Source organism: Myxocyprinus asiaticus, chromosome 50 (genome assembly GCF_019703515.2).
Source record: "Myxocyprinus asiaticus isolate MX2 ecotype Aquarium Trade chromosome 50, UBuf_Myxa_2, whole genome shotgun sequence".
NCBI classification, from domain to species: Eukaryota; Metazoa; Chordata; class Actinopteri; order Cypriniformes; family Catostomidae; genus Myxocyprinus; species Myxocyprinus asiaticus.
The window spans coordinates 5,007,934-5,027,780 of record NC_059393.1 but is presented as its reverse complement, the minus strand read 5'-3'; the positions used below and the strand labels follow the sequence as shown (position 1 = coordinate 5,027,780).

At 38.2% G+C, this 19,847-nt stretch overlaps 1 protein-coding gene across 1 annotated transcript in view; it reads left to right on the top strand.

Annotated features, from left to right (window-relative positions):
• Nucleotides 1-19,847, top strand: part of LOC127438751 (slit homolog 1 protein-like) — a 90,066-nt gene that overhangs the window by 45,206 nt on the left and 25,013 nt on the right. Inside the window, exons 10-22 of the mRNA XM_051694576.1 lie at nucleotides 2,784-2,855; nucleotides 3,037-3,108; nucleotides 6,993-7,064; nucleotides 7,327-7,470; nucleotides 9,089-9,252; nucleotides 9,553-9,576; nucleotides 9,744-9,888; nucleotides 10,965-11,039; nucleotides 11,157-11,300; nucleotides 12,625-12,768; nucleotides 14,800-14,966; nucleotides 15,368-15,506; nucleotides 15,621-15,689. Of these exons, the coding sequence (XP_051550536.1) occupies nucleotides 2,784-2,855; nucleotides 3,037-3,108; nucleotides 6,993-7,064; nucleotides 7,327-7,470; nucleotides 9,089-9,252; nucleotides 9,553-9,576; nucleotides 9,744-9,888; nucleotides 10,965-11,039; nucleotides 11,157-11,300; nucleotides 12,625-12,768; nucleotides 14,800-14,966; nucleotides 15,368-15,506; nucleotides 15,621-15,689 (1,431 nt within the window). The remainder of the gene's footprint in view (nucleotides 1-2,783; nucleotides 2,856-3,036; nucleotides 3,109-6,992; nucleotides 7,065-7,326; nucleotides 7,471-9,088; nucleotides 9,253-9,552; nucleotides 9,577-9,743; nucleotides 9,889-10,964; nucleotides 11,040-11,156; nucleotides 11,301-12,624; nucleotides 12,769-14,799; nucleotides 14,967-15,367; nucleotides 15,507-15,620; nucleotides 15,690-19,847) is intronic.

Here is a 19,847-nt window from a genome sequence, read left to right as displayed (position 1 = left end):
TTCTTAGTGGGTAATGTAATATTTAAGGTATTATATTTGTAAAACATTTCAAAAAAATTGTGGCTGTATAGTGCTGATACTTCACAGAGTTTGGATGACCATTTTTATTGACAAGGGCTCATCTCAATATGTATATGTCATGAAACGATGGTCAGAGGTTAATTACGTTGACATTATTCACTACTTTGAGTTGTTATGACAGCCAACAGCTACACAAGTTGAGCCTGAAATGAATTTTACTCCAAAAAAAAAAAAAAAAAAAATTAAATGGTTGTTGTTGTCTGGATTGCTAGTTTCGGTTTGTTTTGCATTGTGTCTCGAGACCTGAAACAGAAAATAGGTAATTAGAATCATGATGGCACCGCTCAGTTGTTGTTCAGGAAAACTGTGGATAAATCAATCAGAAGAGAAGAACTTTAAACTGTGAATGCGCAATGTTGAGCTTCCCCTGATAATCTGACCCATTTATTAATATGCTTTTGGAAAAATTATAAATTGGATGCACATTAAAAAAATACGCCGCCACTTAGAGAATAGGGAGGGAATTTATTTCCTGAAATAGCTTTTCGTTCTCTCGCAAAAAGTTTTGGTTTCCCTCACAATAAGTTTTGCGTTCCCTCACAAAACTTTTTGTGTTGTCACACAAAAGTTATGCATTTCTTCACAATAGTTTGTGTTACCTCTCAATAAGTTTTGCATTCCCCTTAGTAGTTTGCATTTCCTCACAATACGTTTTGCGTTTCTTTGCAATAGTTTGTTACCCCTCAATAAGTTTAGCGTTCCCTCACAATAAGTTTAGCGTTCCCTCACAATAAGTTTAGCGTTCCCTCGCAATACTTTTGCGTTATCTTACAAAAAATGTTGTGTTTCTTCGCAATAAGTTTGCCGTTCCCTTACAAGTTTAGCATTCCCTCGCAACATTTGCATTCCCTCACAATATGTTTTGCATTCCCTCGCAATAAGTTTTGCGTTATCTCACAAAACCTTTTGTTTCTTCGCAATAAGTTTGGCGTTCCCTTACAACAAGTTTAGCGTTCCCTCGCAGTAGTTTGCATTCCCTCACAATATGTTTTGTGTTCCCTCACAATAAGTTTTGCGTTCCCTCACAATAAGTTTTGCGTTCCCTCGCAATTCGTTTCACGTTATCTCACAAGAAGTTTTGCATTTCTTCGCAATAGTTTGTTACCTCTCATTAAGTTTTGCGTTCCCTCACAATAAGTTTTGAGTTCCCTCGCAATAAGTATGGCGTTCCCTTACAATAAGTTTAGCGTTCCCTCGCAATTCGTTTAGCGTTCTCTTGCAATTTGTTTAGCGTTATCTCACAAAAATGTTTGCATTCCATCACAATAAGTTTTGAGTTCCCTCACAAGAGTTTGTGTTCCCTCACAATAAGTTTTGAGTTCCCTCACAAGAGTTTGTGTTCCCTCACAATAAGTTTTGCGTTCCTACAAAATAATTTTTATGTTCCCTCACAATACGTTTTGCGTTCCCTCACAATAAGTTTAGCATTCCCTCGCAGTAGTTTGCATTCCCTCGCAATTCGTTTCACGTTATCTCACAAAAAGTTTTACGTTATCTGACAAAACGTTTTGCATTTCTTTGCTATAGTTTGTTACCTCTTAATAAGTTTAGCATTCCCTCAGAATATGTGTTGCATTCCCTCACAGTACGTTTTGCATTCCCCCACAATAAGTTTTGCGTTCCTCACAATATGTTTTGCATTGCCTCGAGATAAGTTTTGCGTTCTCTCTCAATATGTTTTGTGTTCCCTCACAATAAGTTTTGTTGTTCCCTCATAATAAGTTTAGCATTCCCTCACAATGTTTTGTGTTTCCTCACGATGAGTTTTGTGTTCTAGCAATAGTTGTTTTTGTTTATATCGACTACGGTATTTGTAGTAAAACCATAGTAATATGTTTCCCATGCTTTTACTACAGTAACCATAGTTCACTATTTTATTAGTAGTGAAAGCATAAAATGTACCCTGGTTTTACTGCAGTAGCCATATTTTAACCACGGTTTATGTGGAAAGACCATTGTAATAATAAAAAATAAAAATAAAAATAAAAATAGGGTAAAACAAAAAAACAAAAAACATAATCTTTCTGCCAAAAATTATGGTTAGTTTTACTTTTCTATTTTAAGGTACAAGTACCATAGTTTCCACCAAGAAGCACCATAGTTCCAACCAGGAAAACGATATACATGTACCACAAATTAACCGTGGTGTTACTATTGTAAAACAGTACTAACCATTTGTTTTTGCCAGAATCTTTATCATTTTTATTCATTTTTACTACGATTATTATGGTTAAAATATGGTTACTGTAGTAAAACCATGATACATTTTGTGGTTATGATTTTACTACAAATACCATTATTGAACTACATTAAACTGAATATGAGTCAGAGGGGGGCGACATACAATTAATTTAGTTCCTAATTTAAATAATTTAGAGTTCCTTTTCTATAAATTTTGAATTTCGAACAAGAAAACAATACAATAAATTACATAATTTGTGGAACTAAATAAAGGGGTGCCATTAACAAAAATTGTCCAGCTTCTCTGCAGCATTAAACAGCAATATTGGGAAAGTACAAATATAAATGAGTTATGGTTTTTCAAGGTAATGCATATATGAGAGCTGTGTGAGATTTATGCTATCATGTTACCAATGTTCAATAACATTAAGTACACATATCACACAGAAAAGTCAAACTTGTTTTTTGTCTTAGCCAAAGATTGTATCCTAACAACCATGTCTTTTTGTTCTCTCTTTTAGACGATTAGAGCAGAACGGTATAAAGTCTGTCCCTCCAGGGGCGTTCGCCTCCTATAAAAGACTGCGCAGAATGTGAGTGATTATGAGATATCAGACATAAACAAGCTTCAATAGAGTTCACATACAGTTACAAGAATCACTACACGAGCTGCATTTTCATTTTACATGTACCGTTTTGGATATGGCAGAGGTGACCATAGGTGCCATGATATGGAATGTAATACATTTCATAAATCTGTCTTCCACTCCATAGAGATATGAGTAATAACCAAATATCTGAAATTGCTCCTGATGCATTTCAAGGCCTGCGCTCACTCAACTCACTGTAAGTGTACATTTTACTTTACTGTATGTGTGCTTTTTATTGTGTGTGTGTGTGTCTCTCTCGCTCTCTCTCTCTCTCTCTGTGTGTGTGTGTGTGTGTGTATATTTAATATTTTTTTTATACATTTTTGTTATTTTTCATATATATATATTTTTATATTTATTGAATTTTATATGATAAAAACATTTTAATATTGTTATATTATAAAATAATATACATTTTCTATATAATTTTTTTTTATACATTTCTATACTTACACAATGTTTATATATTATATTATATTATATTATATTATATTATATTATATTATATTATTTATCTTTTGTACATTTATAATAATTAATCACAAATAATACATACATAGAAACGTAATTTCCTTTGTGGTTAAATGCCTGCAATTATTATCAGGTTTAAATGTTCAGAGCAACGTTAGAAACATGCACTGCTTTGTCTTATATAAGCATCAGAAATTATAACATTATGAGATTAAAAAGTCCCTATCAAGCCTTCAAAAGGTTGCTAATGCCTTTGAGTCTGAAGTGTTTTAAAGGCATTTTCAAGCATTTTGCTTTCAATCACACTGCTGTCTAAACGATCACACACAAATGTAGAAAATGTTAAACCACCGGCAGTCAATCCAGGTCTGGTTCTCCCACCAAATTTCAAAAGAAATGCCCAAAGATGCAGCAGGATGTATCCAAGAACCCCAGGACAACATCAAGGGCCTTAGAAGACAAATCTTGCCCAGGTCATGTATGAACCAACCATCCTAACCAGACTGTACAACATTACCCTTTGTGAGGTCAAGAAGGCAGAAGTCTTTGCTTTCGTGAAAGAATAGTAGATGTACTGAATGGTGCCTGAGAACATCTTTCATTATAGAGTAAACCGTGAATTCTGCACTGTACCAGAGAGCACTTGAGAATGGGAGGATGAATATCAGAAAGCTGAAGCTAAAATTTAATTGGACCTTACAACAAAATAATGACCGTAACACTCAAGCCAATCTGTACACCAATCTTCAATAGAAGAGCTCAAAAAATGGAGTGTTGTTAAGAAATGGTCAAGTCAAAGCCTAGAGCCCACAAAAATATTGCAGAGTAGCTTGTCGTGTCAAGAGATGCTCTTCAAATGGGCAAAAAAAACCATCACGCCGTAAAAGAGTTAGGCAATGGAGCGTGCACAAAAATGTTGATGTACTATAGATCAATAGTGTATCAAGGAACATTACAAGTAATGTCTTCAAGAAATGGTTTCCACCAAAGGGGCCAATGGCTTTATGAGAAAGTAGCTGTATTTATTTTTCCACTGCAACTACTGTATTTTTAGTGGCCAAGAATTCTTTATGATTTGATTGTCTGAGATATGATGAAGCAGTTATCTATAAGAGGCTGCTTAAAATGTTGTGGGTTCAATACGGGTTTGGGGCATAATGTTGATTCAGTTGAGCTTGACTTGTATTGAACCCGGAGCATTCCTTTAAAAAATGACACAGAAGTATCATAAGAGTAGTCCACATGGTGCGTGCATCATATTCCAAGTCATCTGATGACATACAATGTATATTTAGGTGAGAAACAGCCAAAAATGTAAGTAATTTTTTTTTTTTCTGCGAAAATCACTATAACCCATCACTTTGAGTAGCTATTAAATGTAAAATTGAACTGATGTGCAATCACAGACATGCATAAAATGGCTTCGAGCATGGCTGAAGAATAATCACTAAGGATAATTTAAAGGAATATTCCGGGTTCAATGCAAGCTAAGCTCAATTGACAGCTTTTGTGGTATAATGCTGATCATTTATAATGCTGAAAAATTTATTTCGACTAGTAAAAATTGAGGTAACAGAGAGGCACTTACAACTGAAGTGAATGGGGCCAATTTTTGGAGGGTTTAAAGGCAGAAATGTGAAGCTTATAATTTTATAAAAGCACTTATATTAATTCTTCTGTTAAAACTTGTGTATTATTTGAACTGTAAAGTTGTTTAAATCATGTCGAATGCAGTCGATTGAGTTTAACTTGTATTGAACCCGGAATATTCCTTTAAGAATGATTTATTAAGTGGAATCGCTTGGATCTGCTAACATTATTGGTTTGAGGGTTAAATAACCATTTATGTGAATATGTACAAAACACACACCTTCATATGGAGTACTTACATTTTTACAGCACTTTATATGTGTATTCAGATTATGTCCATGTGATTGCCATATATATCAAACATATTCGTAAGTGTGAGTTTGTTATTAGTTCTGTTGAATTATGCACATGTTCTCCAGCAGTGTGAGAAGAGCTCTTTGTAAGCATCTGTTATGAGAACATCTCACCAGGGGTCTGATGTAAAAAGTATGTGATTTGTGTAAATACATGAATGTCTGTCTTGCCTCAGGGGGAAGTCATCTCCTGCAGATATGTCTTAAATGATTTGACTTGACAAGGATGCATTTGATTTACTGTAGCTCAGCGGGACCCGATCAGAGCCAGTGGAGACATGTTTGTATTCATGCAAAGTACATAGCTTAATGTACATGTGTGCCATGTTTTGTAAATACTTTGTTGTGGTGCTTGCTTTAAAAATCCTACTATTGGTCACACTTAAAAACCTATTAAACTTATTATAATTAATTATTTTCTAAGTGACCAGACATACAATTTTTGCCTTGTGGATGATAAAATGGGTATATACCAATCGTGTATATTTGCATTTAAGGGGGGAACCAAACCATATCTATAGACCAAAATACTGTATATAATAAGACTTAGGGATGCACTGCAAAGAATTCCAGTAAAAATATCGAAATATAAGTTTACTTGGGAGCAAAAATGTTAAATACTTGTTTTCAGAGAATATATCTTGAATTAAGTCTTGCTCCATTGGCAATGTGTTTTTTCTTGTTTTAGACATAAACCTTGTTAAATTTTGTTAGACTCATGCTTAAAACAAGAGTTTATTTGTTACTGGGTTAATATAAATAAGTCTAGAAAAAATGTAATAATATTCTCAGGAAATTTAACTTCTCAATTAGCTTAATTTTTTCTTCTTGTTTAAGCATGTTTATATATTTTTTACTTGAAACCAAGTCAAAAATATGATTAAGATTTTTTTATTTTTTTTGCAGTCTGGGCTCTTTTGCCAGTAAGCAACCACCTAGCAACCGTCCAGAGCACCCTAGCAACCACTTAGCAGTGCCCTATCAAACCAGCAACATGCTAAAAACCACTCAGAACACCTTAGCAACTGCATAGCAACACCCTGGCAATGTGGCTGTGAGTTTTGCATGAGCAAGCAACAATAAAATTCGAGTTCAGTCATGACAGCTTTCTGAATCAATTTAAGGTGTTATAATGGATATGATAAGTTGATAGGTCTGGTCTTGGCGGACTAGATCTGCTTACGCAGATCCTGCAGAGCAAATACTTAGACTTGCTAAAGCTAAAACATACACAGACATGCTGCTGCTGCACAATTACACGTACATACAATCCCTTTGAAACAGATCTAGACAGGTGATGCTGATGAGGAGGAGGGTTTCAAAGATAAAACTCCCGTAGCGTACTGCAATGAAACCGGCTTACCTGCAAACATCTGAGGCAATTTAAATGTTAGACAAATAGAGGCTAACATATTGCATGTCAAAGGACCTTCGAGCTTGCGCTATGAAGAGTTTCATGGCTGTAGATAGAATCATTTATACTTAGTAGGGCTTTGTGCGCTCTATGTTTGTGGCATTTCTATGTAAATTTAAGAATCAACCTCATGTCTGTATATGGTAATTTTTTATTAAATCCTCATGTATACCAAGCCCTACAGACTTGAGAAAATGAAACAGTTTATCAGTATTATGATATCTCATGTTAGTATGTTTTTTTTTTTCACAGGGTTCTTTATGGAAACAAGATCACAGATTTGCCTCGAGGTGTTTTTGACGGATTGAGCGCATTAGAGTTACTGTAAGTACCACAGCGCTTAATGTAGATCCCTACAGTCACCTCTCATGCTTTTGTGAATGCACAATTACTGCCCACATGCTGAATGATAAATGTCAAAACTGTATTGCTTAATGGTGTATGAATAAGACAGCACATTTAAAAATTGCCATCCAGACAGTCATTGTATGGTTTGTGTTGTCTACTGTATGTTTTTTTATTGACCTCTCTCTCTCTCTCTCGCTCTCTCTCTCTCTCTCTCTCTCTCTCTCTCTTTCCCTCTCAGATTATTAAATGCCAATAAAATCCACTGTGTTCGTGTTAACATCTTCCAGGACCTTGAGAACTTGTCTCTATTGTCTCTCTATGACAATAAGATCCAGACTTTAGCCAAAGGCACCTTTACACCACTGAAATCTATCCAGACTCTGTAAGACACTTTTGTTTTCATATAAAATGTACTCCTTTAAACACACTTTTCACACTAGTTTATTAGTTCATTTGTCTTGTAGATGACATTTTATTTTTTTAATCGAATGGCCAACTCCTTTGTTTTGCCAAGGCACATTTCACAGCTAGCATTTTTTGCATCCTAAATACACACAAATAATATTTTCACACCTTTTGCATAATTTTTCAAAATTACAAATTAATTGGAAATGATGCCCAAGCAAATATTTTGTTTGCAAGTAAACAGTATTTACCTTGATTTTTCATTGTTTTCTTCATACATCAAATATACATTTCAAGCATGCTCTTCACTAACACTGTTTTCTCCTTGGTAAACTAGTAAACTTTTGTAAAAATTTATTTTGGGCGAAAATGGTTGAAATGATGCCATAATGTCTGAGGGACAATCGTAATTTGTGTCAGAATTGATATAAATCATTTTCACACAATAAATATTAAAATACTTTCATATTTATTTCACTCTTTAGTGATTAGCATTTGTATGCTAAAATTAAAATATTTAAAATGCTAATATTTCAAATTTATATTTCTTTTTTAATATTCAAAATGGTAGCACTTCACATTAATGTTCCCTTTGTTAAGGCTTTATAAAGGGGTTCATTAATGACATTTATAAGAATATTATAACACAATAAGTCACTTACAAATGGCATTGACATGCAGTTACAACAACATAAATAAAATGGGCAACTTTCATGCAATATTTGCTAAATAGTGAGCTTTTTAACTTGCATGTTATAAATGCTTAATAAATACACCTATTCATACTTTTGATATTAATCAAAAACATGAAATACCCTAATTTATGATTTGTCACAATGCAGCAAAAATACACTGTTATAAGAATAAAAGTAGGGATTATGTCATTTCGCTACAGCCCATTTTGTGTTTGTATTCACGACTGTAATATCTTGACTCAATTGTGTTGTCACTTTCCTTGTCACATTGATGTCAAAAGAATGGTGCTACTCCGAGTTCTGTCCCAACTTACTTAGTCCCAGTTACCTAAAGTCTTCTTCATGCTCATTCACAGCATATATCACATAATAAAGCCTGATGACCATTAAACCGTACTGAACTTTATGTATACAGGTTTCTAATTGTGGCAACTCCTTAATAAATTATTCATATGGGTACATTTTATATTAAGCATTTATAGCATGTGAGGTAAAATGGCTTACTATTTGGCAGGTATTGCATGAAAGTCTCCATTGTTATGCATGTTGTTATAATCGCATATCAATGGTTTATAATGAATTTGTAAATGCATTATTAGTAATTAATAAAACTCTTTATAAACCCTTAACCAAGGTAACATTAATGTAAAGTGTTACCTTTAAAATTCATATTTTATGATGGATTTTATCCATCACATTAAAGTTTAAATAAAAATAGCAAGCTGAAAAGATAAATGATTAAGGCATGATAAAAAGTTTCCTAGAATTAAAATCTGTCAGTTTGAATAAAAATCAACCCTAAGGACATAAAAGTAGCCATAGTTAAAAAAAATTAAAAAAAATTTAAAAAAAAAACCACCCAATTACTAATCAAGATGTGATTTCATTGATTTCTTTCAGACATTTAGCTCAGAACCCCTTCATCTGTGACTGTGGTCTAAAGTGGCTGGCGGACTTTTTGCGTTCTAACCCGATTGAGACCAGCGGCGCTCGCTGCTCCAGTCCACGACGACTCGCCAACAAACGCATCAGTCAAATCAAGAGCAAGAAGTTCCGCTGTTCAGGTACAACACGGCTTCTAAGTATAATGATCCAAACGTGTTTACTAAAGTATATAAGAAACATTGATCATTCAGATTAACTAACAAATACAAAGGATCTCAAGATGAGGTGCTCAGAGATGAGTTTTTGTTGCTAATTTGCAGTCTTTCAGCTGTTGTCCGGCAGATGTCCATGTACAGGGCACAGTTCTCTGTGTAAACCACATATTAGAGACATTTTGTTTCAAACTTGATTTTGCTCGCACCCATATATACAACAGATGTATTTTCTTGTTTCTTTTCTTGCATCTGTTGCCATAGCAGCCAAGGAACAGTACCACATCCCAGGTGAGTTGTTTCTGTCAAGTGTTGTGCTTTAAATATATCCCTCTCTCGAACCTTATTTGTAGATGACTGGAAGTAGTATGGGTGAAGCCAAATCAAATCTTGTCCCATTTATACTTTCCTATGATTCCTTGTTGTCCTCTGAAATCTTCTGAAATCTTTTGTCTCAGGCGCAGAAGACACGCGTTTGAACAAGGACTGTAACAGCAAGCCTGTTTGTCCACCGAAATGTCGCTGCGAAGCTACTGTGGTGGACTGCTCAAATTTACGCCTTACCAAATTCCCAGAGCACCTTCCACTTTCTACAACTGAACTGTAAGCGTACAACAACACTACGGCTTTGTTTAAAAAACTAGTGAGCCCAGTGGAAAACATATATCCAAGATGGCGGACGGAACGAGAAGAATGTCTATTTTAAATATACTTCATTCAATTCAAAAAACTTTGACGAAGTTAGCTTTGTTAGTGAGTTAGGTAACATAGTTAGCTTAGCAACATGCTAACACCAGAATACTGAAATCAAATCAAAATGAGTCGATTCTCCTGTATGCTTCACATGAGCAGCGCTATTTGTATGCTACATTTGCTGCCTATTTAGAGCGTTGAAAATTGGTCACTTACATTGAAGATAAGATATTGCCTTAAATAGCCTAAAAAGGAAGTAAAAATCCCATGATAACTTATACATTTTTAAAGACAGACCTACTGTGAGCTCTGAGGTTGTTAATTAATGATAATATGCTTCGGTTGAAGCCATCAGTCCTTGATATTTCAACTTTTTACATTTTGTTTAATATATACATTTTTGGTGGAGAAATACACTACCCAGGATTCTGTTGGGGAAAATCCACAAATCAGAGAGTGGTGGAAAACAAAGCGCACTAAAAGCGCTCCCAGCACTCTCAAACTACTTATATATTTGTACTTATTTGAATATTTTGAACTCAGAACTTTAAATATATTGTTTATATACTTATAATCAACAACTTTAAATCAGTTGTTTTATATATTTGCATTATTTTTAATTTGATTACGTCATTCGCAATGCTTCATGGGATTGTAATTCATTCCCTCATGAAAGTCGTTAAGTACACAGTCTTGTATAATTATCTTTTTGCCTGATTTTCAAATACTTTTTTGCTTGAAATCAAAGTTTGTAATGTTGTGATTCACTTCTGAGCTGGTTAGTTTGGATGTTGGCTTAGATCTCTTAATGAAGGATTTTATGAAATCTCTATGGTAAAAAAGAAGGGGACAAAGAGTTCCGGAACAGGATGGCTGAAATGTGGGCGAGTACTGTTGCGCTCTATTGGCAGCAAGGCAGCTCAATTGGCTTTGGAACACATATGTGTTCGTGATCAGTCAATTTTTCTTTTCACATTTTCTTTCAGTCGTCTGAATAACAATGACCTGTCCATCCTGGAAGCAACAGGACTCTTTAGGCCCCTCACTTATCTCAAGAAGATGTGAGAATCACACATATGTTCTGCACAATACGATGAAACCACATTAAAATAATCCATATTGCTTAGCATTGTATAACAATGCGTAATAAATTCGTTTTCTTGATGTGTGTGCCTCAGAAACCTTAGCAACAATAAAATTTCTGAGATTGAGGATGGAGCTTTTGATGGCGCATCATCTGTGGTTGAACTTCACCTAACGGCCAACCACCTGGTGTCTGTGCGTGGAGGAATGTTCCGGGGAATGGACGGATTACGCATGCTGCAAGTGCCATTTTCATTATCATTATCACAATTGCAGAAGCACAGTTTACTAGTTGTAATGTGGTAATACAGTAGTTCACCCAAAAATGGAAAATCTCTCATAATTTACTCTCATGCGTTCCAAACCTGTATGACTTTCTTTCTTCGAGCATTCATGCATACAACGAGTACTTGAGTTGTTTTTAGTGTTAAACAATGCAAGTTATCACGTGAAGGTGCGAGCTACTGTGAACAAACTTATATTTTAGTGCTTATGAACTTACAACAGACATCAAGATTCTAACTGAAAAAGGACTTTCAGGACTTTCAGGACTTTCCACCAAATTCTATTGTTAACTACTTTTTAAATAATTTCAGGTCATTTTTTAAGCTTTAAAGAGGGTCTCTATCTGCTGCCATTGTATGGAAAAGACAGACCACAATTATCATTCAAATTTCTCCTTTTGTGTTTTGAATAAGAAAGAGAATCATACTGGTTTATAACGGCATGAGGGTAAATTATGACAGATTTGTCTTTTTTGGGTAAATATTCCTTTAACTAAAGCTTAAACATACTGTATGTTTTCTAATGTTGAAAGCTAGTGTTTTCATTGTTGTTGTTTCAATGCCTGCTTACTAGTGGCAAGAATTCCATTTTGTATTTAATATAAATTATTCTTTTTAATTATGAATAATTTTTAGATTATTATTGTTAATAATAATATTATTATATATTATATTAAATTAAATGTATTGTTTAAGTTATTAAATGATTTAATAAAATAAATAATATATCATCAATTAATAAATAAAAAATAATTATTATTTATTATTAAATTATTATAAATAATTTATAACACATAATTTATTATTTAATATATTATTAATAATGTTAGTTATTATTATTAGTACATATGTAATTACTTTGTATTATTAAATAATTTATTTATATTAATAATTAAATATTTATAATAAAATAAATAATTAAATAATATTTATTTCTGTATTGAAATATTTGTATTAAGAAATAATTTTATTATTTATGTCACATTTAATTATTATTTTATAATGATTAAAAATTATAATTAAAAAATTGATTGATTGATTGTCCCCCCAATTTAATTGAACTAATTTGTGTTTTAAAATTCTCAAAGTAGTCCATGATGTTAACATATTTATAATTAAGTATCATCTCCAGAAATCACTAAAGGACTGTGCAAATGTCTCATTACTCAAGAACAATAACAGCATTCAGTGTAGCTGAGCCGTTCTGGATGTCTTTTCATTGTGTCATATAACCACCCTGAAGCTGTACTCTGAATCTCTTTATTTGTGTCTTTGTTAGGATGCTCAGAAATAATCGCATCCGCTGCATCCATAACAGCAGCTTCTCTGGCCTTCAGAACGTGCGTCTGCTCTCACTCTATGACAATCAGCTCACCACGTTCATGCCTGGAGCATTTGACACGCTGCCAAACCTCTCCACACTGTAAAAGCATCTTGATCTTTAATAATAGAAATGTGTGAATGCAATTGAGACATTAAAATAGTTTTTGGATTTTTAATATAGTTTTTATTTAAAAATTGTTTTTCTTATTTGTCTTTTCAATTTAGTTACTTTTTTTTCCATTAGTTTTCACTTGACATTTTGTTTTTCTTTTTTCTTTTCACAGTGTTTAGTTTCTGTTAAGATTTAGTTGTTAAGTATTTAATTTTTAATTTTACTTTTAGTATTTTAGGGCTGCCAAACTGAAATCATTTTAATTTGCTTAACACTATTACATTTCTTAAAGCTATGTAGTATTATCCCTGTCTAGTTGTATTTTTCATATTTGATGAATGTGGGTTGTAAAGGTTTTGCATTTTAGAATCTATCGTGAATCAAAAACTAAAACTAAAATTGGTTCCACTTCATATTAAGTGTCTTTTGCCATGAACATAGTGCAGCTAAATTCACCTGTCAATCATTTTGCTCGTTCTCATAGTGTTGCATTTGAAGCGGATCATTGAGGCTATGATTCATAATGTTTGTCAGCTGAGGGTGCTATTGACAGTCACAGAAACAAACAATGCTGCTCTTTTGCTCGGTTTTGGTCTCAAGTTTATCTTTGGAGGGCGGGGTTTTGGAATGAGAGGGCATGGCTAATTCAACAGCTTCAGAAAGCTAAAATCACTTACAGCAAAGGGCCTGGGTAGCTCAGCGAGTACTGACGCTGACTACCACCCCTGGAGTCACGAGTTCGAATCCAGGGCGTGCTGAGTGACTCCAGCCAGGTCTCCTAAGCAACCAAATTGGCCCGGTTGCTAGGGAGAGTAGAGTCACATGGGGTAAACTCCTCGTGGTCGCGATTAGTGGTTCTCGCTCTCAATGGGGCGCATGGTAAGTTGTGCGTGGATCGCAGAGAGTAGCATGAGCCTCACATGCTGTGAGTCTCTGCAGTGTCATGCACAACGAGCCACGTGATAAGAAGCGCGGATTGACTGTCTCAGAACGGAGGCAACTGAGACTTGTCCACCACCTGGATTGAGGTGAGTAAATGTGCCACCATGAGGACCTACTAAGTAGTGGGAACTGGGCATTCCAAATTGGGGAGAAAAAGGGGATCAAAAAAACAACAACAACAACAAACGCATTTTCATAAATTCCACACAGTGGGTACGGAACCGAAATGAACAACCAGTTGTTAAATGACGTGATTAAAGGTGCAGGTGAGATGTGTCGGTCCTGGTGTAAATCCCACAAACAGAAGTCTGTGTCTTGATTCATTCATATATTACAGTCTCTCTTAATATTTTTTATTTTTATTTTTTTTATCCCCCTTTTCTCCCAAATTGGAATGCTCAGTTCCCACTACTAAGTAGGTCCTCATGGTGGCACGGTTACTCACCTCAATCCGGGTGGTGGAGGACAAGTCTCAGTTGCCTCCGCTTCTGAGACAGTCAATCTGCTTATCTTATCATGTGGCTCATCGTGCGTGACACCGCGGAGACTCACAGCATGTGGAGGCTCATGCTACTCTCCGCGATCCACGCACAACTTACCATGCACCCCATTGAGAGTGAGAACCACTAATCGTGACCACGAGGAGTTTACCTCATGTGACTCTACCCTCCCTAGCAACCGGGCCAATTTGGTTGCTTAGGAGACCTAGCTGGAGTCACTCAGCATGCCCTGGATTCGAACTCGTGACTCCAGGGGTGGTAGTCAGCGTCTTTACCTGCTAAGCTACCCAGGCCCCCAAATAATTAATATTTTTAATGTAAGTACGTACATAGTAGTAGACACCTATTATAAAGTGGGAACTTTAAAATGTATTTGTGGTCATTTTTATTTCATTTTAGCTTGTTTTGTAGCAATGGCAATGGATTTTAGTTTAGTTTCAGTTTTTCTAATTTAGTTTTTATTTCAGTTAATTAAAATGGTTATTGTTTCAGTTTTAGTTAAAGATAAGAAGACTGATTTGAGCTGTTATTTTTTTCTCTTTATGCTCCCTCTTTTCACCAATTTAATCTTTTTCAGAAACTTGCTGGCAAACCCCTTTAATTGCGATTGTCGTCTGTCTTGGTTGGGAGAATGGCTTCGTTCTCGGCAGATTGTAACAGGGAATCCTCGCTGTCAGAATCCTGCCTTCCTTAGAGAGATTCCACTGCAGGATGTGGCAAAGCCAGACTTCCTCTGTGACAAAGGTAAAAAAACATGCCAATGCAAACATTACTGGAACCTGCATGCTTTTTTAAATTCATAGTAAATTCATAGTTTAATGTTTTAGTGTTTTTTTATTTTTATTTTTATTAAAATAAAAAATTGAGTAAGGCATGAAAGTAACAAAACATAAAAGTTAGGCCAGAAATGGACAACACTGGTTGCATGTTTATTTTTGAGTGTAGCAGTGAAAAAGGGTAACAGAAAGATGTTTTCTTTGCATTATTTTGCGGTACGTAGCCTTTTATATATATATATATATATATATATATATATATATATATATATATATATATATATATGTTTGGTGTGGCACTATAGATTCAGTAGCAGCAGAGCTTCGACTTCTATCTGAGTCTTTCTCTTTGTTCCTCTTTACTTTCAGTTATCTTGGAAGATGACACAAGCTGTGCACCCAAGCCAGAGTGTCCGGAGGAGTGCACTTGTCTGGATACCGTGGTGCGTTGCAGTAACAAACACTTGTTTGGCTTACCCCAAGGCATCCCACACAATGTCACTGAACTGTGAGTCATATTCGGAGGGTGGGCGGTAGGCTGGAGTTTATGCAAATGCTTCGGAATTCCCGTCTGGGTGTATTTCAGTCTCTCATGAACTCAATGCTCTTCCTGTCTCCTTAGATACCTGGATGGGAATCAGTTTGTTGCCGTGCCCAAAGAGCTCTCGACTTTTAAACACCTGCAGCTCGTGTGAGTGTATTATGATTTAAATCTTGAACGCTAATCACTTCAGCCTTCCTCCTGCAGTTCCATATTTAGCCATTGGAGGCAGTCTGTCTAATATGCAATATGTACATTCAAGAGCCTCTATATTCAACATAATGCAAAGGTGTCCTATCACATACATTGGCCTTAAAATATATGGGGACACTTAGGACACATTTCAAAATATATGAATTTCATTGCATTAGATAACAAAATATCAAAGCAAGTGACATTTATTTTAAATAAACATAGCACAAGCATACTTTTCAAGTAAAATATTTCACAAAAAGGAGTTGGTTGATTTCATTTTATTTTAATGCTTAATGTTTATATATATTATACATTTCTTAAGAAGTACCATCTACAGAAACCACTGCATGATTTTCCAAATATTATACAGTATATATAATGCAATGCAATATTTGGACTTAAGTCTACAGAATATAGCCAAAACCCATGTATAATATATGACAACAACTACAACATCAGAACAATACTACTACTACTCATTTTAATTATATAGATTGTTTCACATTGAATGTGATGTGATTACCTGTCAAGGCACCATTCTGAATTGCCAAATGAATTAAACTTGAATTGAAGTAGTAAACAGGATGTAGAATCGCAATTCAAATTTGAATTTAGGAAAGAAGAATTAAAATAGAATAAAGTTAAAAGAAATTCATATTACTGTTGTTAAGTTTAGTTTTTAAAGGGATAGTTCACCCAGAAATGAAAATGCTCTCATCATTTACTCACACTCATGCCATCCCAGATGTGTATGACTTTCATTCTTCACCAGAATACATCTGAAGAAAAATAGAAAAGTATCTTAGCTCATTAGGTCCTTAAAATGCAAGTGAATAGTGATCAGACCTTTAAAGCTCCAAAATCACATAAAGGAAACATAAAAGTAAATCTCCACTTTCATTTTCAGATGTGAAAGTGAAACTAAAAAGGCACCACATGTGACTTTCAGATGTAAAAGTGAAAGTTAAAGTGGAGATTTAGTTTTAAAAAGGACTTAAATATTGTTCCCCTACTGTCACTCACTCGATGTTGTGTCGATGTAGTGACACTAGGGGTCGCACTTGAGAGCCCCGAACACCTCAGATCTTTGAGAAAAGGCCAATGAGAATTGGCAAGTGGAATTTGCATGCCACTCCCTCGGACACACAGGTAAAAAAGGAGCTGGCTCGCAACCACTCATTCAGATTTTTTCTTCGGAGCCGAACGTCGTACTATCAGCGAGCTGAATACTACTGCTGTTCCATTCACCTCTTAAGAAGCTTATGCTGTTGGAAATATGGCGCATTTCCAGCGACTTTTTCTCCTTCTATACAATGAGTGCAGATTTTGCCCCTAGGCGCTTCGACAGCTCTAAAAGGGTGTATATTCCTGCTAAAGAGAATATTTTCTCTATTAGAGCACACACATTGACGTTGAACGTCTTTTTAAAGACGCATCTTTATAAAGATGCCTTTCCATCTTTGTGTGATTCCTGGATGTGGTCGCTATCTCTCCGCTTCAGACGGCCACGGGCGCTGCCTCACGTGTCTGGGGAGCGATCACACTGAGGCAGCGTTCGTGGATTGTTCATGTTCTCATTGCGAGAATATGACCATGGCAACGTTGCGGTCGCGGCTTTCCTTCTTCCGGGGGAAAGCCACTCTAGCCACCCCCCGCGCCTCACCTTTTACCTCCGGGTACAAGGCCGGCCCGGCTGGCGTTGGAGGCGATTTGGGAGCTTCAGTGGGTGCGGCTCTGCCGGGTAAATCCCCGCAGACCTCCCATTCCCCAGCACACTCGTTTGTCCCCGGCAAGTTCCGAGAGCAGACCAGCTCGCACCAGGGCCAGCTTAGTGTCCCTTTCGGAGCTCCGGTGCGGGATGAGTGCTTGATCGCTGTATCGGAGAGCGTACCGCTGATATCAGACGCCGAGGACTTGACTGGGCTGCCACCTTCGGGTCGGCCCGCCCAGTCTGAGGCTGACGACGAGATGACCACCATGCTTGCCTGGGCCGCCGCGTGTGTCGGGTTGGAGTGGACCTTCCACCCTCCCCTGAGCCCTCGCGGCTAGATGATTAGTTCCTGGATTCGGGGTGCTGCTCACAGCCACCCCCCTCCCCCAAGATCCCTTTCTTCCCGGAAGTGCATGACGAGCTGACGAGGTCGTGGAGGGCACCTTTTTCTGCCCGAAACCGACCTCCCAACTCGTCCACTCACACTACTCTCGATGGCGGGGTGGCCCACGGGTATACGGAGGTCCCTCAGGTGGATAAGGCAGTTGCTGTGCACCTGTGCCCGCAAAGCACAGCCACCTGGCGGGATCGCCCGGCACTCCCTTCCAAGGCCTGTAGGACGACGTCATCTCAGACGACCAAAGCCTACAGCGCTGCTTGTCAGGCCGACTCTGCCCTGCATGCTATGGCCCTCCTGCAAGTACGCCGGGCCAAGGCACTAAAGGAACTGCACGTGGGTAGTCCTGATCCCGATGTGATGCAGGAGCTGTGCTCGGTGACCGACCTCACCCTCCGGCCGACGAAGGTCACGGCGCGAGCACTCGGGCAGACGATGTCCACACTCGTGGTCCAGGAACGCCACCTGTGACTGAAACTGGTCAAGATGAGGGACGCAGACAAGGTTTGCTTTCCCAACTCCCCCATCTCCCAGATCGGCCTATTTGGCGACACCGTCGAGGACTTCGCCCAGCAGTTCTCAGCGGTGGGGAAGCAGACGGAGGCTATACAACACATCTTGCCCCGGCGCGGCTCAAGATCCCATATCCCGTCTGCTCGCCGAGGGCGTCCCCCTGCGGTGGCGAAAGCCCAAGCGGCTCCACCTCAGCCCGAGCCCAGTTCTCAGCCCCAGCGTAGAGCCCCCCGCAGGAAGCTGATGGGGGCCCCCCTCGGCCCAGATGCGCTGGCACACAGCTGGCCCTGGGGGCTGTGCAAGTATGCGTTCCCCCCAGTGAGCCTTCTTGCACAGACCCTGCGCAAGGTCAGGGAGGACGAGGAGCAGGTCATCCTCATGGCCCCGTATTGGCCCACCCAGACTTGGTTCTCAGACCTCATGTTCCTCGTGACAGCCCCTCCCTGGCAAATTCCCCTGAGGAAGGACCTTCTTTCTCAGGGACAGGGCACCATCTGGCACCAGCACCCAGAAATCTGGAACCTCCACATCTGGCCCTTGGACGGGATGCGGAAGACCTAAGTGGCCTACCACCAGCAGTGGTAGACACGATCACTCAGGCCAGAACTCCCTCCATGAGGCAGCTTTATACACTGAAGTGGCGTTGGTTCGCAAATTGGTGTTCTTTCCGAGCTGAAGACCCTCAGATATGCGCAGTCGGGTCAGTGCTTTCCTTCCTGCAGGAGAGGCTGGAGGAATGGCTGTCCCCATCCACCTTGAAGGTGTATGTGGCTGCCATAGCGGCACACCACAATACAGTGGACAGTAAGTCCTTAGGGAAGTACGACCTGATCATCAGGTTCCTGAGAGGTGCCTGGAGGCTGAATTCTCCTTGGCCATGCCTGTTCCCCTCATGGGGTCTCTCCATAGTCCTCCTGGGCCTTCGAGGAGCCCCTTTGGAGCCGCTAGAGTCAGTTGAGTTGAAAGCCCTCTCCTTGAAGAAGGCCCTCCAGATTGCGCTCACCTCTATCAAGAGGGTCGGGGACCTGCAAGCATTCTCTGTGAGCGATACCTGCCTGGAGTTTGGTCCGGGTGACTCTCACATAATCCTGAGACCCTGGCCGGGCTATGTGCCCAAGGTTCCCACAACCTTGCCCTTGGTGCTTCACAGGTGCCGGTTACTCTGGTAACCCCCTGTGATGTATTTTCCGCAGTACGGTCTCCCTGTCGATAGACCTGCGTCTCTCTTCGACAGAGCCCTCTCTGTCCCGGTTGTCGTGTTTGTAGAGCTCCTCCCCTTTCAGGCAGGTCCTACCACTGTGCCTCTTCCATGTGTGGGCAGGATGTGGTCTCCGCGGGGTCTTTTCCCCCTGACAGAATAGGATAGGAAAATAACACCTTCCCCGGCGCATATATTGAGCGTTAAAATGTCCCCAGCCGAATAACTGAATACTCTGTGGAGAGAAAACATAGAGAGAAAAGGCCGTGGCTGGCGCGGCCTGCTTCCATACTA